The sequence below is a fragment of the Ornithodoros turicata genome, chromosome 7 (genome assembly GCF_037126465.1).
Source record: "Ornithodoros turicata isolate Travis chromosome 7, ASM3712646v1, whole genome shotgun sequence".
Classification (NCBI taxonomy): Eukaryota; Metazoa; Arthropoda; class Arachnida; order Ixodida; family Argasidae; genus Ornithodoros; species Ornithodoros turicata.
The window spans coordinates 25,436,707-25,460,042 of NC_088207.1; the positions used below are offsets into that span (position 1 = coordinate 25,436,707).

Sequence of the window (23,336 nt, forward strand, 5' to 3'; positions counted from 1 at the left end):
TTCAGCTGTGGCATCACCTGCAATGACCTCTCCGATATTGGGTCGCAGGAGAAGCTTGCCGCCCCGCTGCCGGTGCCCCTCCAGGATTTGTCTTTCTTTGCATTGGCTTTTATGTTTCTAGGAGCTTCTTTAATTGCCCTATGACTGCCCTAATTGGCTGAATGCCCTCCTCTTCTTAGCTAACTGGGCGGGAGTTGGAACTTTGTGGCTGCCCAAAAAGGACGCCTGCAGCTCCATTTCTTGTGAGTGTCGCCAATATGGCAGTGACTATCATACGAGACACTCTGTAGTGAGCATCACATGTACTATCGTGTCTTCCCTAACTGACTGAATGGCTAGCAAAGTTGCTCGTCGAAGTGACGGGCAAATTAGTGATCATCGCGATGCGGCAATCATTTTAAAGTGTGAACTGATAAGCAGCGCTTAGTGTTGCCCTGTGTCTATGTATATTTATTGCCGCCAACAACAGAACAGCAGTAACAATCATCACGATGAGGATACAAAACACAGACATGGACAGAACAGCGTTCTACTGGCACCTGAAGTTTATTTTCCTAATCCACCTACTCCGGAAGGTCACTAGAAAGAAAAGCGAGCTCGAGCGGGGCGACAGGTTGACAGACTTTTTGGTCGGGGAGTTCAATGGACCATTTTCCTGAGATGTGGCGCCCTCTCGAATGTCGTCTGCTACTATGGCCCGTTTGGCACACCAGTCCTTCTAGCCCGCCATACTGCTACTGGCTGAAAACAAATGCACGTGAGGAGCGCTGCGGTTCCTGTGTTCGAGGCCTATTCCTGCTGCTTCTCCCTAGCTGTACAAAGTGTAAGTGTCCGTTTGATGTATGCAACATGACCCTGGAGCAAACCGTGTCCGTGTCATTCCATGCCAGACCAATAAGCTGTGCACAACTGTGTTGAAGAAGAGGAAGAAGAAGATTCTTGCGCTTGATGAGTGCAGTGCAGTCATCCAGCACTAAAGCTATTCGTTATCGTTCTTGGGTCCTCTCATACATTTCTGGTGCCGAGAAGCGTAGCCTCACTCATTGACGGAAGCAATCCAGGAACGGGAAAATGGTGTATAGCAGCGTTAACGTAGCTACGGCTGTTTTTAGCTATGGTTTCAGCTATGGTTCCATTGTTTTCAACCAGAAGAGCAGAAGACGCGGGATGCGCATGCGCACAGCAATCGCGTGAAAATGGCGGATGGGGATGGCCTCCACGATCTCATGGCCTAACCTTGAACCATGCCTTGAACGGTGTCTGTAGACCAATGTTCGTTTCCTGTATCTGATAAATCAATGAAAAAGCGAAAAGAAGCTTTTTTCACCGTTGCGGCGTGGTTCCGAGTGGAAAATAGCAGACGACGTTCCTCTAACCCAACCAACGGTTCCCCTTTCCTTGATGTCAAAATGACGCGGACGGCTCGTCGGCTCGTTCAGGGCATTGCCACCGTTGCGCACGGTCGCGATTTTCAAAATCGAATTCTGCGATATTTGTGCCTCTATTGATCGAATTACTTCACATGGTATATTTTAATAGGCAGGAGAACGGCTTGGTTTTAAAAAATGGTAGCGATTTTAAGTTCACCAAAATGGCAGGGCGGACCTGTTGGTACATGACTGAATAAAACAGGAGCTAGAAACACGGACAAGAACACACGGGACGACACTTGCTCCTGTTTTATTCAGCGATTTAAGTGCTTTCCAAGCTCCTTTAAAGGAAATAAATTTTACGGGCAAATAAATTAAAGCAAATAAATTTTAATAGATTTTTAAATTGAACAAGTTCACTGATTCAAAGTGGTTCACCGGTAGCCCTTTCCTCAGCACTCCCACTGCTTTAGCACACATGCCAAGCTGGGGCGTATCCAGGGAAGTTTCTCTGAAAACAGCTTACATATTAAATAAACGAGTTTCAAAGATTCGCACTCCATCTGCAGCGAACACCATGATGACGTCAGCCGAGCAGACGAATGGGCGCACTGCGCAGGCGATTGCCTACGAGGTCATCTGCGTGGCGTTCGCACCACAACATATTAAACTGCCTCTCCGGGCTCGGAAGACAGCGTTTATATTATTTAGTCCATGAAAAGAAGGTGCCCCGAGGCTTCTATACGCGAAATTTCAATCCTGTTTACGAGCACTGTGCATTTTTTGTCATTTTTGAAGATCTGCTGAGCCTCCACAAGTTTCGATGATGCCAGAAGCGGGTGACGTAATCATAAGCTCATAAATTGCAACGATGTCATGTTCAGGAGAGGGCACTTGTCTCCTAGCAATGACGCCAGCGTCCGGGGAGGGTCATGTGGTGGAGAAGTCACGTGACGGTGACCGAAAGAGGGGAAAATGGGAATGTCTTCTGCCTCCTTTGTGTTTTCTCGAACGTCGGAGGATATGGCACGTGGGGCTCCGCTAACGGGGTGCACAAAGTGAGCCCCCTCCCCCGGAAGACGCGAAGGGGCCAGATGAGAGCCGGGCGCTCCGTCGGAGCCTCACATGACGTCACAGTTCTCAAAAGTAAAAATTTTCTCTAGCTTTGGCGTCACGTAAAGCCAAAATATTTTGCAGGAATGTAAAGTGCGCAGTTCGGAGGCGTCATGTGTTCGAACGCCGCTGATTTCCAGAGAAATAATTTCCAGCTTGTCATTATGTGTGGCGAGAGGCATCCAGACTCTTTTTTCATAAAACACGGTAGTTGCGTCACTCCTTGTGGATTTGCCTATCTGCCAAATGCAGCCTACGTACGACTCCGGCTGCGTTCCAATACCCCGGTTAGTCGACTGCCTAGCGGTCTAACCGGAAGTGCCGCCATGTTAAGTCTCGTTCCAAACCTCGCCAAGTTCGCTATTCAGTCGGCTACCGCTTAGTGCGCATCGATGCAGTCTAGTTATACGCCTGACCATCTGACAGCCGGGATGGAGACGCGCGTTGACGGTACCAGCATGCCCGCTGTTTCTGCTGGCTTTAAATGTAAGTTGCACATAGTGGTATGTTTTTTAAAACCAAGAGATAATAATGACAACAACGCGGGAAACGCTAGTACCTGCTGCGCTTGCGCCGTACGCATTTCTTGCGTGAGCAACGAGATGGCGCCACAGGCGCCTCGGCTAGGCAAGCCTGTTCCAATGGTGACAAGCAAAGGGGTCTACTCAGCTGCCTAGTCAGGCGGCTTCGCGGGTGCGAGGTATTGGAACGCAGCCTAGGAGCAAGTTTGCGATTGTAAATAGCGATTATCTTCCGCATGGCGGCAGGGCGGTCGCTCTGCACGTCGCCCAAAGACGCGCGCGCATGCGTCTGTCCGAAACGGAATTTTTTGCGTGCGGACTCCAGTGATTTATAATGCCGATAATAAATTATACCGCTAAAGTAGACGGAAATACAAGCGAGGATTCGGTAGAACAGGGAACGCACTCCGGTGGAAACAAAAATATACAGGGTGTTTCACCTAAAGTGTTAAAACATTCTAACTGACGACGTACTCGCCGGAGGATTGTGGGACTTTCGGCAATTACCTTCTGGAAAGTTTTGCCGCCATTTAGGCAGAATTTGGAGAATTTTTAATTGAGGTAAATTTATTTTGTCAATTGAACTCTGAAAATTGCCAAGCGACCCTCACTTTTTTTACACAATTATGAAGTCCTCCACGGATAACCACAGACCCAACAAAAACTATGCATAGTATCGCAACAGAAATAGTCGGAATAAGTTTGTAAAACTTCCGCTTGGGCCCCGCCTGCTTCACTGTCGCAAAGAGCGCACGGATGATGCGGGGAGAGAAGGAAGTGTTCCAACATCTTGTTTTACCTTTCTTTCCCGGGCTTTGACCTTGATGCTGGGGACAACCGTCTTATCACAAAAGAAACAAAACAACTCTCTTATATACAAAGAAGGCAAAACAAACGAAGGCGGGAACACTTCTTCCTCTACACCCACGTTTCAGGCGCGCTTCTTTGCGAAAATTAACCTACGTCCTAGAACATGCTATTGTGTTCCCTGCCAGATTTCAAGCACTTGTGCCAGGCTCTAATCACCAGCTTGATGCCCAAATTGCCCATATGTCCAAATAATAATAATTCGGGACTTTCGTCCAATCAGTACAGACTGTGACAAGTAACAGTTATTATTGATTTACTGAACACTTGCTTACTACAGCTTATTTACGCTGCCTGTAGACAACAGCAAGAGCATTGCATTGCAGTGCTGTTGCATTGCACGTAATCACTCATGCTAACGAAGCTGTTACAGCTTGAATCAAGTACAATGACATGCTCACGCATGTGTTATAAACTGCTAAGACGTGACATATGCACAAGTGAGACATTTACATTTGTATCTACAGCAGTATAGTGCTGGACAAAAGTGTACAGAACACGGGAGCACCACCATTCTCTCCCTGGACACCTGGTGGTGGACGGAAGCGGGGACGTGGATCGGATAAAGCCCCTGGAGGCTTTAGTGGTGACCTTAATTGGATGAGAGTAACCCGACGACTTCAAATGATGCTGCTCCATGTCCCGTAAACTTTCGTCCAGCATTGTACAAGGTATGCCTTCAGTAGGTACTCTACGAAAGGCTGGATATCGATGAGTATGTACAGGGGTGCTATGGATTGTCCATAAAAGATGCACCACATCACATGCCAAGTAAAAGATGTGGCACACTTATAAAAGAACTGCACAATCACATTTTCAAAGTTGAATGCTATAAAACTCTAATTCCCGCTCTCTCATCACACTTCAGCTATGTGCTCAAGGCAAACAAAAGTGAAGAGCTATTCCAGCATTTCCAACATGAGCATCTTGTGATGTGCAATGTCTTGTGACATGTTGCTGACAGGGCAGTGTAGGAAATGTGCATGCTAATATGATTTATTCTATAAAACACAAATTTTCAGTGCTCCATGTGAACATATATTCCAACCGGTGGTGCATTCTCAAGGAACACTTTCCTTGTGTATCTAGAAGTTCTTACCGTCAAATAAGAAATGACCATTGATGTAATGATGAAGAAAACATGATTTGTGTCACTCCCGTGCACGCATTATGGTGGTCTCCCGGTCAACACTATTTACAGACGTGAATGGTGAGACTAAACCTGTTTAGAACATTTCAGACTACCATGACGTAGTGTCAGATGAAACGACTGTTCTCTCTGCTCACGGCACACACTATGCACACGCTACATCTTTCTGTGGCATAGTGAAGTAGGAATAGTATGCAACTGACTTGACACTGGAAGTCAAAGCACAGATGCATAATATGCTGGCCAGCAGAACAAATGCGCATGATTTCTGCATGTCAAATAAAAGACATGGTAATTAAACGGAAAGGAAACAAACTGATTTAACACATCACAGGCAGTAGTGAAAGCAGAAAAGATCAGTGCACTGCCCATTGACCAGAAAATCTGGTCATACACCATACTTACTAGAAAAGGAATCTGAATACTAAATGAATGACACACTCATATAGCACATCCTATCGCTATTGTACATTTCAGTTTGTGAGCTCACTGGCCCGAGGAATAATGACTACTTTGGTCCTAGTAAAGACAGCTTCAATAAGTTTCCCCAGTTGCATTAATGATTACTTTGATTCGTTACCTTTTTCTTTGGTTATCCAATCTAAGCTCTGTCAACAAATCAAGCACTGGTACAGTGCCTTATGCAAGTATAAATGCTCAGGCTTTGAACAGTAACCAACCAGAGTCTCAAAATGCACAGTCAAGTCACTGTGTCAGTAGGAAATGTCCTTCCTTTCTTTAGAGGTGGCACTAAAATGCAAAAACTTTATGTAGCAGAATAAGAGATGCAATTACGTTGACACCGAGACAAAGGGAACGGGATTCATCCGTTGCTCCCATTGGCTTCCCCAAATGACTTGCCCAAACATTGCGGGAGATCGTTTGGGGAGACCAATCAAAGGCCTCTCCACATTGTTGCGCCTATTGAGAAGGAAAGAGAGAGGGAAAGTATAAATTGCAGTTTCTTTTGCTCATAAACCAAGAATAGTGCAACCAATGAATCCCATTGCTTTTGTGCTGGGCATCACAGTAATGGCATCCTTCATTCCGTGAGGTAAAATGTTTGCACTTTAGTACCTCTTTAATTCGACCTCTAATTGGACTAGGAAGTTTTTGTGAACATTTCTCAACGACTCAGGTGGTCTGTTCTCCATCAGCCGAAGCACGTTTCGTTTTTCTTCTACCAACCCGTTTTCCCTCTCCAGAGCCGTCCTTATTCCCCCTGAATTTTTTAGCCACGACTACGGTGCTGTGATCGTCACTTGGTTTACTGTGCCTCGCGGATCGTGAACAGCTGGCTGCCTTTGTGGATGTTGAACACCTTGGAGAGATGGAGCAATCTTGCATACCTTGAGCCACCGAACCTGCATCACTCCCCGCGTGCTCGCTGTGCTCGTGTGTAGCGTCCGGCTGTGTTCCAGGTCCTTCACTACGAGGTCGTTCTGACCGCGGTGGTTGCGTATCACATGTCGAGTGAGAGTCTTCTGCCGCAGAGTGCGGGCCTAATTCTTCTCCAGAAATGCCAGTCACACTGCCGTCCACTGCACTTTGTGATGTAACTTGTCTTTTGTTGTGAACATATTGCTGTAATGTGGACACCGCTGCTGCATGAGTTGCACCTTCTGCAGATCCCTGTAGACAAGAAGGGCAAGACAGGCATCGTAGTCAAAAAGGCACTTAAGTGAGGACCTTATGTGAATGACAACATCCTTTACAAAGATTAAGATTCTCAGGCCTCGACACTTAAGAACTTGAATGCAACAATAGGTTCATCCATAATAAGTCCATCCAGTTCACCCATAATATAAGCTGAGGGCCATCTTGGCTGCACTAATGAAACGATTAGACTCTGATGATCTGTTATCCAGGGTCCATACGATAGTATGGAAAATTTAAGGATTTTTAAGGACGTATGCATGCCTTGAGAGTAATATCTCTTGTCGCAAGGCTGTGGTATGTGTACTCTACTACTACAGCAATGCAGGGAACATTGTTCTATAAATAATTGCAATAATTGTGCACTAACTGTTACAACTCTTCATATCCATCTTATGTGGTTGTTTTGTAAGACCTCCGTGGTCGTTTTTGGGTCACCTTAGCAAAAATAGTTTTAGTTAGTGCAGTTTTTTTAATGCTGGTTTTTAACTTCCTTCAATGCATACTTTAACTTTGTTGAGCCCGTTTATTACGATCTTCGATATAACGACAACTCCGATATTACGATCAAATTGCTAGTTCCCGTCAGCTCACCCATTGAAGTACTTTTAAATAAGACATCGATATAACGATCGCCGGGAAAGCGCTTGCTCACGTATAGCGATCAGAATTCTCCCGGCGGGCGGTAAAACGCGTGCGAATTGAAAAGCAAGATTGCACCTTTTCCTTGAAAACAAATTACAGTGGCATTTGCAAGAGCATTAGCCTCCGCGAGCGTTAAAGTGAGAACGTAGTACGTTTATCGCGCATGATTGCCGGGGATTAGATGCGCGCGTTGCAAGACGCGCGACTTAGAAAGAGCGGAAGGGGCTCGCGAGAAGTAGAGGAGGTTGCTCCCCTCCACATCGTTTTCTTTTTTTGTTTGCTGCGTGCTACGGCTGCGTCTGCGGTTCCAAGACGCTTTTTGACGAGGAAAGACGCGTGGATCCAGCCGAAGTTGCACGTGCTCGACGAATTTTGTACTGGTGCAAAACCTCCTTGCGAAGTACCGAGGCTTCCAAAACGTACGTGTGCTGGCCGACAGTTCCGTGACGCCACATAAACACGCGTCGACAGATTACCCGGTGGGGAGGCGCGTTCTGATGGATAATGCAGTTCCGATAGTGAGAATGATGATGACTATGGCACTGGATGACGAGCAATGGACGAAGTCGTCGATCTGAGAAGGTGCGGAGCCTCACGTGATATCAGCGGTTATGTTGTCCTTGGACAAGCTTTCGACATAAAGCTGTGTCAATTTAGGGCTAGATAAAATGCTTTTGCGTTCACAGCAAACGCGCATGTTCTGCGGCGTTCTACTTGTGCCGATCTACTTCGTTGACGCGATCCCGAGCGGCAATTTCGCGAAAGCTCGTTTTAACGATACTCTGATATACCGATCACATTTCGCGTTCTCGGCAATATCGTTATAAAGGGGCTCGACTGTATGCGCACTTTACATTAATGTCACACCTCTCAATACAGTCAGATAGCATCAAACAGCAAGTGCATGGTGAACATGCGGACTCAGGTGGACACACATGCAGGTTTCTACGAAGGGCTGCCAGATGACGTTTACAACAAATGGTAACGGGCAGAACTAGACGCTCTTGGAGATCCCAGTAAGTGTGGACAGACAGAGGAGCAACATCTGTCTACATTCGGTTTGGTAGATGAACACATTTACACGGAACGCTTAGTCTAGGAAGCAGACGGAAGGGGCAGTTCAAGCTGTGGTGATATTCGTTAAATGAGAGCGTGAAGAAATACAAAAAAAAAACTCAAGGGCGGCTTCAAATTCAATGGCTTAATAGGCTTTGAAATATGGACTTTCAGGTTGAAGTGTTTTCAAGGGTTTCAAGGCCCTGTGCATACCCTGGCTATCATTACCACATTTACTAGCATAATGAATGGACTTTTTAAAAAAGGCTCTTTCTCAGCCTGAGTGCCTTAAAGAGCAACAGTAAATTTGCATAGTTTTCCTGAACGTTTTGGATGCATGCACCGTGCACTGGAAATTTTCGTACGTACATCTGCACTAAGGTATCACCCCATGTGCAAGCTGAAAACACAATGTGTGTATCTGAGCATGTTTTACTTGAAGCAGCTCAGAAAGCCATCTAAAAAAATTTTAGTTCAGAACGCATTGTGGAATTGAGTAACTTAACCTGATGATTCACATAAAGATTTTCTTTGTACGCAATATTTTTCATAGAAAAATAGACACTTGAACATCGGCGTGCGCGTTACTTGACCGCGCGTATTGGACATTACTTGGCTCTGTTTGTCTGTGCGACAGCCAGTGGATATCCAACGCCTTATGCTGCGACGAGCCGGAGACGGCATATTGCGATAGATTTTACTGGATTGTGTCTGACAATGTATCGGCAGGAAAACTCCTCCGGCTGAATAAGACATTAACTGAATGGCTAGCAAAGTTGCTAGTTGAAGTGACGGGCAAGTTAGTGATCATAGCGATGCGGCGATCACTTTGAAGCGTGAACTTATACTTATAGCTTATAAGCACTTATACTTATTGCTGCCAACAACAAAACAACAGTAACAACCATCACTATAAGGAACACCATACGAAACTTAGACATGGAGAGAACAACATTCAACTGGCACCTGAAGTTTATTTTCATAATCCACCTACCCCGGAAGGTCGCGGGAGAGAAAAGCGAGCTCGAGCGGGGACGGGTTGATCGAGTTTTGGTTAACGTTGTTCGGGGAGTTCAATGAGGATGAACGAAATCAGACAGTAGTTTTACTTTGTCAGGGACCAGTATGTAAGATGAGGATTGCTTTTCTTTTTTTGTGTGTGTGTGTGTGTGCATTTTTGAAAAAGGGAAGTTTGACCTATCATGACTTTATGAGGCAACGTAAGAAATGCCTCACCTCCTCGCCTTGCACAGCCGCCATGCCCGTCGTCGTTCCTTTCGCGGCATTATCCTCTTCCAGCCTCTTCAAATCAAAGGCCACCTCACTTGCGGTCGTCTTATCCAGGCTGAGTATCTCCTTCACTTCGTTCTTGTAGTCCCTCATGAGATCCCTGAGGAATAACAGAAGATGACGCAGAAGAGGCGACCTCTCATCCTCCAGGCGGCGTTTCAAAGCTATGACCACTGGAACCACGTTTTCCAGTACATTTTGTTTGACCACACTGCTTAGGATGCTCTTCTTGGCAGCCAGAAGGATCGCTTGGCCCACGTCATCTTCTGCAGCCTCTTCTTGGGCTACGATGGACTGCAGTTTGATCTCCTCAAAGCAAAGAACGGCGAGCGCGTCCCTCAACAAGAACGGGCACTGTCTTATCAGGGTGTCATCTTTGTCGGCACAGGGTGCAAGAATGTTCTGCGTGATGCTCAGATTTAACTTGAAGCGTTCCTCATCAGTCACATGCTCCAGCATAAACTTATAAATGATGCTGCGCCTCTCGAAGTTCTTCAGTCCACTCATCGAGAAGGGGTCTGGTGGATCATTCACATCCCTGGCGAGCGTTTGGTTCTTCTGGAAGTCATTGAAGTGGTACATGGTCTCAATAAACTTTTGATAGAAGATGTGCGGATGGCGTGTGTGCACCTGACATCCCAGACCGTAAGTTGCAAGTTCCTGGACAAGCTTCGAATCGTCGACGAGCGTCGTAAGCAGACGGTAGAACAGTGACCCTTTCAGTTTGATAAAGTCCTGTTTGAGAAGCTGAAACAACGACTCCAGGGTCAGATGGCGCAGCTCTGGCTCGTGGTCCTTGAGGCAGGCGGTGACGTACGGAAGGTAAGGATCGACGAGGATGGCATAGCGTTTGCAGAGGTCGGAGAGAATAACGATGACGTTGTTCCGTATGACGAGATCATCACTGAGCTCCAGTTCCTTAGCAACAGCAGCCACCACCTTCTTTGCGAACTCTTCGTTCTGCAGGCACATTTTACCGAGCGCAACAAAGGCGTGTGCACGAATTCGACTTGTCACAACCAAAGTGTGCCTCTGACGCTTGGGCTTTTTACGAGGAGAATGTTCTCTTCCTTCTGCAGCAGCAGCACCTGCATTGAGATAAGGTGTGTCTGTGACCAGCTATTGAGGGTTGGGCACTATGATTAGAGGTGAGTGAAGATAAGATTAGCACAATAGGCATCCACACAGTATTCATGGATGTCAGGTCCGCGACAGCATCCGCATGAGCCCTGGTTGAAATAGATGTATCCGCACCTGCGTGGATGTTGTTCTGCACATCCATTTATTTGTAGGAAAAAATCTGCACCACGAAAATGTCATGGTACAAACGTTTTTACTTTCCAGCATATAAACTTTCTCAGAATGTTATGCCATTCACAGTTGCCACAGTATGCCATAGGCACAACAATGAAAGGGATGACATACTTCAATGCCATTTTGGATTCACTGCGTTCTCTCAACTATGGCTCCGCCTAGGGGACGTTCACGGTTGCATAAGTGCCCTGTCTAAAAAGGGTTTAGGAACTAACTCGCTATACACTATACTATCTTTGCTTGTAGATAGAATGGGAATGTCCGCACGCAACGTAAAACCCAGCAGTTTTGTACACATTTTATCTGCACAGATTTCAAAACATGATATTTCTACCCGAGAACCAGGAAGTTGCATGGATATCCGTGCAGATCCAGGCATTTAACTGCACCTGCACACATCTCTAAGTAAAGTTTTGCTGGATCTCGAAAAAGAAAAGAAAGAATCTAAGAAAGAAAGTACTAAGAAAGTTAAGAACTCCAGGGTTCTTAACTCGTGCACACAAGAAACTTACCAGTGTCAGCAACTGTCGCAGACAAGCAGCTTTGGACCAGTAACTGCATGTGATTGGTGACTGCAGTTGGGGCTGCTTGTGATGCTTCACCCAAGAGCACCAGGTGATGAATTAATTCATCTTCAGAGCAGTCTTCCAGCTTCGTAGACTGCTCCAGCAGCAGTGGTGACAAATAGTCACTGCAATGCTATTGATACAGCAGAAACAATACATGATTAATGTTTACAATGTAAATGCAAGTTTAATGTAAATACAAACATAATACATGTTTGTATGTAAAACATGTTTGCCTATGCGAGTTTGTGACCAGGAGCCAAGTTCGATTGTGATCAATAGGTATTTTTCAATTCTACAACTCAGTTCTACAATTGAAAAATGCTAATAAAGTCAACAATGCTAATGAACAACTAGCACAATATCACTGCCCCAATGTGATGCTGCAAGTTTCGATTATGTAGAAACGCTGCAAAATTGGCTCGTGGCAACCACCATCTGGTTGAGATCTGTTACCATATCAACGAGTCAAGAACCCTGAGAATCAGAACTGCCATTTGAGCCTGCTGGTGACTGACTGAGTTCCCCTGAGAATGTAGGCCAACACAAATTTCAGGAGGAAAACCCTAATGTGTTTCTGTGTCTGTACACTTACAACAAATTTAACATGATGAAGCAAGGTGGAGAAAGCCCCATGAGCAGGGAGAACAAATGTAGAGAAGTACCACAGTGGACCCTTCTGTCCTACTTTGATCTCCTTTCTCTGAGTATCCCTTCAATATGCACATTACTGCTTCATAACAAATGTCACGAGGGACACACAAAGCAATGCTACACTTGCAACTGATACGTTGATGGTTCAGGCATATCTGAGAAGGTGAATTTCCATTCAGGAAACATAAAAGGAAAGCTGGTAACCTTCAGTGAACTGTTAAAAGCTAGAAAGGTTAAAGATTAAAATAAAGTGATGGATGTTATGATGAAGTGCAATAAACATTGCATTTGAAATGTGTTATACAGATGCTGAGAGTACAAATGCACTATAAAATAATAGCTTACTTTTGTGGTCATGTATCGCACCTCTTCATCTATCGGTGTACTGCAGAACACAGTCTTATCACTCTGCCAAGGGGACCTGGCTCAGGCAGTTGGACGACTACCCCCCAAAACAGTAGTTTAACCATTAAGTTTCCCCCTTTCCCCTCCCCCACTATGCACTTGGAGAAAGGTCCCCCCAAAGTGAGGGCCAGGATCTGCCCCTGGGTCAAGGCTGCTCCAGTGCAATGGACACTTATCTGCTTGCCCTTGTGCCAAAGCTAGGATTTGCATGACTTGTTTGTGAGAAATATCAACAAATAGTAGCTGCAAACGAGTATCGCTATTTATATCACAAGGGGGGAACGATAGTGGCGAGAGTCACACTGCATCAACCATGGTCTGAGATACTTCCGCTAGACCTAATAGCATTATAAGCATGTCCTCTGCCAACGAGTGAATAGGAGCAACACATGCACTCACATGCAGCGTAGCCTTTCCCCAGTTGGTGATAGCTTTCTGCCCCTCCTCCTCTTCATTTTTGTGAAGGAGCCACATGAAGGCACACAAGCAATCTACAGCCTTTGGAACAGTCTCCACACATAGGCTTCCTCCTCTCAATTGTCTCTCAAAGTCCACTGCAATGTCACATACCACATGCATCAACCTGATGCAGCTGAATGAGTAGAACACATTTACAACTATATTCCAATTGTCATATGAGAACAGTTAAACTATTTCTCTTGTTTTCAGTTATCTTGTGTGATCTTGTTAGTCTCCGAACAACTGAAGACACAGCAGCAGCAGTGCTAATAGGAGTTTGCTACTTTAGAGAGCACACTTGCACATTGAGCCCCGACATAAGAGGAGCAAGAGCGTCGACCACTCCTATTGATTCGTGTAAGCATGTTACCTCTCCTGCAGCCACCCCACTGCACCCAAAGCAAATACAAAGTGAATAGGCATATACCCAAAGTAAATACAAAGCAAACAGATGTATACCTCAAGCAAATACGAAGCGAACAGGAATATGTGTCAATTAAATACGAAGCAAACAGATATGCACCCAAAGCAAGCAGTACAAAGCAAATAGGCGTATACCTCAAGTAAATACGAAGCAAAAGGATATGCACCCAAAGTAAATACAACGTGAATAGGTATGCACCAGAGGCAAATATGAAGTGAATAAGCATGTACTCAAAGTATGCATTAATAAGACAAATACAGTATTTCTTTGAACTCTCAGCATCTTACCAATAAGTTCTTTGAGTTGGACTTGAGATAAATGATGGGCAGTCTTCCGTATTACCAGGAGGACACAATGCAGCGTCTCACTAGAGTTTGGATGCTGAGTTCCCGTGCATACCTGCTTCCAGTACTTCAAGGCGAATTCAGCTTCCCCTACGAAATTGATAAATAGGCAGGAATTATACCTTAGGCCAGTTTTGTAATGGTACGTGCAGCTCGGGACCATACATGTTGCTTAAAACAAACACGAAGAGCTCATGAAAGGCTGCCTGTTATGGATGTCATGACTCATGAGGACTGAAAAGCTTTACAAAACTTCACAATTTTTGTTGATATAAAGTCATTAATACTAAGACACCATTCCTATTCCTATTCCACTATTCCTATCTTTGCTAAGACACCATGGTGTGCAAGAAGCTGCTGCAGAAGACATTTTAACCATGGCCTCTACAGACTGTTTCTTATTTCCCCAACAAGGTCAAGTTGGGGAAGGAGGGTAACAAAAGAGTAACAGAAAAGGTCTTAGTACTGGGTATTTTCAAGAGCAACGTTCCCCAGAATACTCCAGCGGAAGATGTGCAAAGCGTCATAGGTTTCTGCTGCCACATGAGCGCGAGCTCTCATGTCATGTCTCTTCATCCTCTTCTAACCGTGCGGAACATCCTGTGGCTCAGCCACAAGATATTCCGTAGCAGACGACAGAGCAGATAGTGTCTTCTGCTACGTACACCGTGCTCAGTATGTCACTCCCCATATTTCGGCACTGTGAAAATGCTCAACGCAAGGCGCAGGGGAACTTCTGCCCTGTGAACCATTTTTGTTTTTTTTTCTTCCACCAGAATATTCCATGAAGATATTGCTCATGTGAACATACGGTTATACAACATAAGGTGCACTCATCCTGTTGCACCTTCTACGTCACAGATATCCACCAGCAAAGCCACTTCGTATTTTCCAACTTTGCAATGGCACAACACATCTTACTATGGCTTGCTAGGGAAAGTAGGCAGGTAGAAATCCAGCGAACGGGTAAGCAAGTATGAAGGAGAATTGCCTCAGGATGAGAGCTGCCGATATTTCGAACACAGCCTGTTCTTCTGGGAACAGAAGAAGAACCAGAAGTCCCAGAAAAAGAACAGTCGCTGTTTGAAATATCAGCGGCTCTTGTCTTGAGGCGATTCCGTTCATAGGGCTTGCTAGGTTTTTTGCAAGAATCTGATCCTCGAGCACCAATGTTACCGATGTCAAAAACACCAAAAAGCATAATTATTCACATCCATCAGTGTGAATGAGTTGCCCAAATCTGTATCGGCAGTAGGGCTGTGCAAAATGTACCTGACTAAAGGGGCCGTAAACAGGCTGTCAAACGTTTCACAAGTAATGGTAGGTAGGTTTCACAGGTAATGTGCATAAGTATGCCCTAATGAAGCAGCACTCATTTTGGTTTATACCTACTTTTCTGGCATTTTGGGGCTTACAAGTGCAACTTTGGAACTATGTGAATGTATTCACTTTGGAAGAGAGATTGTTTCAATTTGAAATTCGAACAAAGAATTCCATATTCAACCTGGATTTCGAATCAAATTTACCATTATTTGATTCGGTATGTTAAAAAATCTGAATATTCACGCAGCCCTAATCTATGGGCTATAGAGAATGTGGACATAAACTGCCAATGTGTAATTTAGTGATGCCAAGGAAGGTGTCAACAGTCTCTAGCAACTAATGCAAACCGTAGCAGAGTGACCAACTGGGGATTCAGAACTGAGATCTGGGGCACCACTGACAACAGTTTGAACAGTTACCTAAATCACAGAAGAGGGAAAGCTTAGACAGAAGAAGCCATGCTGAAGAATCATTTGGTCCGGATATGTAAGGCTTCAGTCGTTTTAGCATACCATGCCTGAAAGCAAGTTTAGCATCATTTATTCCACTGCAACAGTATGGAAAACAGGACAAGCTCCATTAGTACAGCTTGTCGTATTAGTGCACAATGTTACAAACATAATCTTGGTACATTTCTCTCAGCGATGCTTTTCTTACTTCTGGTTGCAGATACATTCCTGGGTCAGTTCGTATTAATGTGTGGGTACAGATAGATTAAAATTGGTTCCCACTGCGTTCCCATCACTCTGTGCTTCTGGAGCATATAAAGCGCAAAAACTCACAAACATTAGACACAACTGTAGGCATGCACGATGACTGTAACAAATACATGGCAGAGGGTTATCATTAGAGTCTCAAGTTTTAGGGTTTAACTCGATTATTTCCCAAATTTGCACCCCGAATTGAAGGTTGCCTCTTTAGGGTGCAACCCGATTTTTTTCCGGCAAATTACCCTCACTGAGACGTCCGTAGGAATGCACACTAACCTCTTTCGGCAGCAAATGCCGTTACATCACCGTTTGTACCAAATCAGTACAGTTAGTTTGAGTAACTGAGCCCGATTTCTCCCCAAATTTAGCGTACTGGAAGTTTTTTCTCCCGAATTTGCGTGAATTCAGAGCTCATGTTTATTTACACGATTTTTACACCCCGAATTTAGAAAAAAATATTTCCCGAAAACTTCAGGTTCGTTATCATGCACCTCAAGAAAATGCATGCTCATTACTGTGACCATAAGAAGGATGTCGGCTCACACATTGGCACAACATTGGCACAACATTTGTACAGTGCTGGACAAAAGTTTACTGAACATGCTCCAGCACATTCCTTTCTCAGAGTGACGCACTAGCAGTGAATGGGTAGGGCCCCTGGTTTTCTGCTGCAGCACCGACTTGTAAATTCCGCGATTTTCCACGTCAAGCAGTCAACGGCTGCTTGAAATAGGAAACACTTTATTTTCTTGAATAATGCGGGCACAAAACTATTTTATAAAATTACAGATTGGAAGCACTGTTGTGACTCAGCATTACATACATATCTTGATTTTTCCTCTGACAAAGACAAAGGTCTGTCACCTGCAATCATTTTATACCTGCTGAAAGATCTTTCAGCATCTACAGAGTTTATAGGAAGATTATAGGAAGGAGCTTACAATACATGCCCTGAGAAAGTTATAGGATGCCCTTTTTGTTTCTGGGCAGTAGGCATTATTTAAAAGTCTTTAAAGGCAAACTCCCAGACATCAAATCAAAATCTCCCACTGCCACCGCTAAACTCCACACGGGAGAGACGCCGCCTATTCCTCAGGCGAAGTATGCACAATGAAGTTGGCCTAACGTTATCTTAAGCCAAACTACAATCTGTCCGTGTTGGTCCTGCAGCATGGGCAGTTTCGTAAAGCAGGCTTCACCTCATGCAGGGAAGCTTCAGGTGAAGCCCACTTTCGGGAGGTGTCGTTCGAATTCTGCGAACAGTCGGATATTCGGAAATCCGAAAATTGGGTATTCGATTAGCGAATAAAATACTTGATAATTACTGATAGTTGATTCGAATTCGAGAGCTCGAATATCCGCAAACCCCTAAAAGTAAAGGATTCCGTGAAATTCCGTGCCAAACGAAGGATTCCGCGATATTTCGTGGAATCGCGCAAAACCCGGGGCCTTACGAATGCGGCCGTACGGACTTGCAAACAGGTGACTGGGTTATCTAGGCACGTGTCTGTAAGTCTGTATGGTCCTATCTGCTGCGTCACTCCGAGGAAGGAATGTGCCAGGGCATGTTCCGTAAACTTTTGTCCAGCACTGTAGGGCATATCAATAAACTATCAGCGCACTCCACATATAGAGCACTGGGTCGACTGCCAACTAGGCGTAACTTGGCACAGTGCAATGTAACCTAGCAAGACTCTGATTATCCCCACCCAACATAACTTGATCTACCCTGACTATCACCCCTCAGCCCTCACCTCACTTAACGAAGCAGCCTCAACTAAATTTACCTAACTAAAGTGTTTACACGTGGGCAAAACGGAAATGAAATGAGCTGTGCTGCCATCAAGGGTAAGTTACTAAGCTTTGAATACGAAAATGAAAGAATGAAAGATTGCTGCCTCGCATAGTCAAACTTGAATTTCAGGGAAACTTTCAAAGTTCCGTAATCATCAAAACTATACAGTGGTCCACATCCCCCCACACCCCTGGACAGGCCCCTACCCCACCACAAACACTTTGGCAAATGAGATATTGTGCAAATACATAAATGCTAGTGCAGCACGGACTCTCGAGATCTCAACAGGTACTGGTAGACCGCTAAAAACAAGCATTCACAAAAACAAATACCAGCGCAGGACACTTCACACTGAAAAACCAAACAGACATTCCTAGTTTAACGATTAGTAGCTCCGCAGAACGCCACAGTGGAAGGCAAACCTGAGCTTTCCAATCCTGGCAAGGATGGCGATAGCCTTCTGCAGGTACTTGTGGTAGCCCAGAAATTGCTCCCCAGCTAGGTGTTCAAGCAGGCTCCATGACAGCTTGCTGGAGCCATTGCCTTCCGCAGCACAGAGTGGTGCGAGGAGAGCACACTCGACCACTTCAACTGCTTTCTCCTGCAGGAGAGGGATGTGCTCCACATATTACATAAAATTAGCAAAACAGAACAGACGACAGGGTCCACGGCTCTATGTAGGTACACTGGCGTAAAGGAAGTGATGACCCTATCAATCCATTATAGCTCTGACCATCGATCGATGAGCCTCATCGATGATGCAATTTGCAATTATGCAAACACCACTAAAAGTTAGATATATAAAAAAATCATAGATCGAGAAGTTACCCGTCAAAAAGAACTTGTAACGAGTTAAGTTACCGTGTGAAAAATGTAACTAAGTTAATAACGAAGTTCTTCTGCATGAAATGTAACTCGCAGTTACGGAGTTACTTAAAAAAAAGAATAAGTTACTTCCAAGTTACTTCCGACACAAAACAGCACTACACAGGTGCAGCACACGTGAGCAGTTGAGTTAAGACCTTGTTGCCTGCGGAGGAGTGCAACACGCTTAGATTGTTTTCCTGTATGTACAACAATACGAACGCTTTTGCATCTTACTCCCTGTGGGCGCAGAATGTTTCAGCTTCATTTCAACGGCGAGTTTCTTACTTCCTGAACACAATACTGTCATTGGTTGAATTTCACGTTTTATGGTATAAAATGCCATGAAAGAACCGGAGAGAAAGCAAGAAAATACGTGGACGTGAGTGAAAAGTGAATTAAAAGTAACTTGGAACTTAGCTGAAGTTACTTTGGCAAAGTTACCTGAAAAAGAAACGAGTTCCTCTGAAAGTTACCACGGCACAAAAGCACTGAGTTAAGTTACAAGTTACCAAAAAAAGGAACTTAGTTACAGTAACGAGTTACCTCAAACTCTGAAAACAATAACTACAGGGTCTTTCACGGAATAAAGCAAACAGCTTCATACTGCCATAACTGCCATAAATCTACACGTAGTGGCACACATCCCACATGTAAAGCCGCAGGGTAGCTCATTTTGAACTTGTGGTAACATGTCTGACTGGTAAACTGCACCTTCAGATAACAAGAGTGTAGTATGCTGGAGGAATGTCAGGCTTTAAAAAAAAGGAGGTGCGGATAAAAACCAGAAGGTAATTCACTTTTGGCATGCATTCACGCGTCATTAGACATACAGTATATTCGCATCAGGATTGATATTGCGCCGCTTTCGAACAACTGTATACTCGTATGTGCTAGGGTAAAAAATTGTTCCCAAATCGCTTTTCTGAAAGCATGTTAGATTTGGAACACCAGTTCAGTTATCTCCACTTGGGAAGCCCATGTTGGGAGTTTTTTTGTTATTTTAGGACACTGTTTTCTTCCCTGTTCCTGAACCAAAAGATGGGATGCATTGCATAAGGTCACGTCATTCCAGCGGACCTTGTTGTATCTCAGTGGGGGGATGAAAGGTCAGTTATCATTAGAGCCTGAAGTTTTCGGGTAATATTTTTTTCTAAATTCGGGGGGTAAAAATCTGGTAAATAAACATGTGCACTAAATTCATGGGAATTCGGGTTCCATCACGCTAAAATCGGGGAGAAATCGGGCTCAGTTATTCAAACTAACTGTAGCGGTTTGGTACAAACGGTGATGTAACTCCATTTTTCTGCCAAACAGGTTAGTTGGTGCATTCCTACAGACATCCCAGTGAGGGCAATTTGCCTGGTAAAAATCGGGTTTCACCCTAAAGTGGCAACCTTCAATTCGGGGTGCAAATTCGAGGAAGAATCGGGTCAAACCCTAAAACTTCAGGCTCTAGTTATCATCCAAGACACATGAGTCACAGCAGTAACAGGCCTGTCTATGCTCTGCCATGTCAGGCTGAAATTCCAGGGAAAGACCACTTTAACAGATTATCTGCAGCTTGGCATGGGAAGACTTTTTTTCAACAGAGTGTCCCAACTAATGCACGAGATATTATAGTAGAGCAGAAAGAAGAATTAAATGACTAATTTCTAGTAGTGCACTCTAAGTCTATTTCTTCCTGTCATCTTTTATTAACACATGCTGAGCCATCTTCATTTGTTTGTTTGTTTATATTCTCACTCTCTGTCACATTTCACGCCTTGTAGTGACTCTCCACTATTTCTACACGCTAATCAGTAGGAATCATGCATTACCTGTACAGATGTCTCTGCATCAAAGACTGACGGCAGAGCACCTCCAAGCCAGAGGTGCTGCAACCAGGTGCAGTGAGAGTGGGCTTGCAAGCATCGGGTCAGGCACTGCAAGGCCTGCTTGCGCACCAGCACTGCTGGGTCCACACACTTTTCCTGAAGTGCCTAAACCAACACGGAGGAGGAATAATTCTACTGATTCACACAAATAAGGGTTCACCTGCATGCACTCCACGTTATAGGATGCTCTTTTTGTTCAGCTCATTTTTCCAAATATGAAACTAAAAATGTGACCGAAAGCAACTGTTTAGAGACTGGAAAACACAAACGCTGGAACACAATAGAAGCTTCAAAGTGTTGAAGAACGTGAAATATTTATCTGTCTTAAAAACTGATCATTGGTAGAAAAAGCTATAGGTCTCACTACAGTGGGAGACAGGTTTTTTTTTTCTCTCCTTGTTTACTTGCCCTTCTTGCACGTTGTTTACGCTGCCCTCGTTTTTATAGCATTTTTTTTATATCGAAGTTCGTATCGAGACAAGGCAGCCCTTTGTTCGTGCTAAAAAATTTTCTTTCTTCCTCACAATTTCTAGGGTAGGAAGTAAGTCTAGTACATATATATACATACATATATATATATAAAGTATATACATATACTTTATATTATATACTTTTACAGACTTTAACAAGCCCACAGGTGTTGTGCTTACTTTAACATACTCTTCCTTGAGGAACTCTCCACCAGCACACAGCACGTTCTCGAGCACCACAAGTGCTGTACGCCGCACGTGGACTTTGCTGTCGTCTACGCGATGCATTAGCATCTGCATCATCTGTACAGATCTGTCGTCTTCAACGGCCACGCAGCCGCTGTCTGTCTCACCGTCCTCCGCAGGACCGTTTTCCTCTCTCGCCCCCTGTAGAAGTGGCAACCACTGCACGGGCGACTCATTGCTGACCGCAGCCAGGACTCCCAGGGCTTTTGTCTTGACGGTGGAAGCCTTGTCATTACATCTTCGCATAACTCCCAAGAGTAGACTTTCTCGACTGGAAATAAAGCAAATAGCGAGAGTCGTGCTGATGACTGAATTCCGACACCATTTTTGTACCGAGATGTTGCAAATTTTTCAAAGTGCTAAGACAGCAGGCCATAATACATACATTACAATATCATTATTCAGTGTAACTGAAGGGGAAAAAAAACACTTCTTTATTTCTCAAAGTTCTATCCATACCATGGACACCATACATATATATTAGATTACTACCAGTGTTATTCAATCAAAAGCCTGCACAATTGCTTTATGAACAACCCTTACCTATCTACGACTCTCTCGTTCCAAATCAGAGCCGAAATCATTTCCAGAGCGAACACCCTTTTGCTTGAGTGTGGGGAAAGCATTAACCTCTCAAACCACTCTACGAGTGCCTTATGCCTCGCTTCACTCAATTTCCTCATCAGTGTTGCGATGGCTTGACTGGTTTTCACTCGAAAGTCCGTCTTGTCCACTGCTTGTAAGGCCACATTGTGAATAAGGACATGAACCACCTCTTCAAAGCCTTCCCGGTTGTCATCACTGCTTTCGTCGACCATAGTAGTAACAAACGACACTGCGTGGTCACGAACATTCAGAAACTGACGGGACACAGTGCTCACGTTCCCAGCTCGATGCATCAAAATATGAGGCATCAAGTGTTTGGCTATGGAACGGAAGTTCTCGGACGGGTCTCCATGCAGTGGAAGACAAAGTAGCTTGAGGGCAGCATAGGCGTACGTCGGTAGATTGCGATAGTGATAATGCCGGGACTGTAGTAGGTCTAAACTGATATCAAATCTAACGTGTGAGCCCGGAATATCGACCTGCGTTAATTCACACAGCTGCTGTACTACGTACTCAGTGAGCTCAATATATGGCTGCAGGCTGAATGACTGCAACATCAATACTAAATCCCGCAGTGAGTCCGTCATGAACGTCATGTGCTCAGACAGTGCTTGCTCCGACAGTTCCTCCACGTCTGGGCTCCCAGACGGCTCCAGAAAGTCCGCATCTTCTTGCTGAGTTGACTGCTTTCTGCGGCCGCTTTGTTTTTTCGTCGCCTGAGATGATCCCCGGCTCCCCGTGTCGTTCCCCAACAGCGGTGTACTTCGTTTAGAGGGTTGTCGAAAACATTGCAGAGCAAGCTGGAACAAGCTTTCTTGGAATATTCTGTAGGCTGTACTTCCAGGCACAAGTAGCAGGTTGAAGTACAGTTTGGCAAATCGAAGCGCGATGTTTTTGCGTGTCAAATTTGACGACACTGAGGTGCCCTGTGAGATAACACCGTACAACAGTCCCAACAGAGTTTTACAGTGCACCCCATTATCCATTAGAGTTTTCCATAGCCTGTCGCTGTCATCACCGTCATCATCCAGAGAGTACAGACGGAACCACTCTTGACAGACTTCGCATGCGGCTAATGCTTGATCGATAATAGCACAGTTTCCATCGTCCAAATGATCAAAGTTGATATCGGGCGGCAGAACGTCTGTGTACTTGCTATTCCACGCAAGCTCGATCCATTCTTCTTCCAGGAGATCGAAAGGAAGTTCCGTGAAAACAGCCACAGTATTGCTTACTAAGCCGTCAAAGTCGGCCATAATCAAGTTAAGAACTGTGCTCTCCTTTGAAAGGATACGCGTTGTTCATTCCCCGAACCAAAACAAACCGTGCACCGCCATTTTTTTTATGGCTTAGCTAGCTTGGCTTGGCTTGGCGCTTGGCTAGAGGTCTTGTAAATAGATATGGACGGGAGTAACTGAGGCATGGCGCGAAGTTGAAATTCTCCTGAGCGTGTGTGTGTGTTTTACATTCTATAGTTGTTCTGCAGCTTTCAGCAACAGCCCATCGCTTGCTCCTTTGGACGATTAGCGTCATTAGCTCCTTTCCCAACCAGTGGCCACCCGATGTGCCTTCGTTGCATGAGTGGGAGGAGGTAATGATGGGCGATCAGTA

At 44.8% G+C, this 23,336-nt stretch overlaps 1 protein-coding gene across 1 annotated transcript; it reads right to left on the minus strand.

Annotated features, from left to right (window-relative positions):
- Positions 1 to 4,851: 4,851 nt before the first annotated feature.
- LOC135400681 (condensin-2 complex subunit D3-like) lies at positions 4,852 to 23,062 on the minus strand. Its single transcript, XM_064632519.1, has 10 exons — positions 21,663 to 23,062; positions 21,054 to 21,390; positions 20,347 to 20,508; positions 18,085 to 18,263; positions 15,577 to 15,674; positions 13,778 to 13,924; positions 13,007 to 13,161; positions 11,495 to 11,681; positions 9,615 to 10,756; positions 4,852 to 6,653 (listed from the first exon to the last, which is right to left on the minus strand). Exons 1-10 carry the CDS (start codon positions 22,979 to 22,981, stop codon positions 6,156 to 6,158), a joined length of 4,224 nt encoding a protein of 1,407 aa, XP_064488589.1. The 5' UTR covers positions 22,982 to 23,062; the 3' UTR covers positions 4,852 to 6,155.
- Between the last annotated feature and the right edge of the window lie 274 nt (positions 23,063 to 23,336).

Bases quoted from the DNA above. Each gene is read 5' to 3' on its own strand.
- LOC135400681 (XM_064632519.1), bottom strand. From the start codon at position 22,981: ATGGCCGACTTTGACGGCTTAGTAAGCAATACTGTGGCTGTTTTCACG. The intron at 15,675-18,084 runs GTTTGCCTTCCA...ACTTGCTTTCAG, and splicing joins GCCAGGATTGGAAAGCTCAG to GCATGGTATGCTAAAACGAC. The intron at 13,162-13,777 runs GTAAGATGCTGA...GTGACATTGCAG, and splicing joins CCAACTCAAAGAACTTATTG to TGGACTTTGAGAGACAATTG.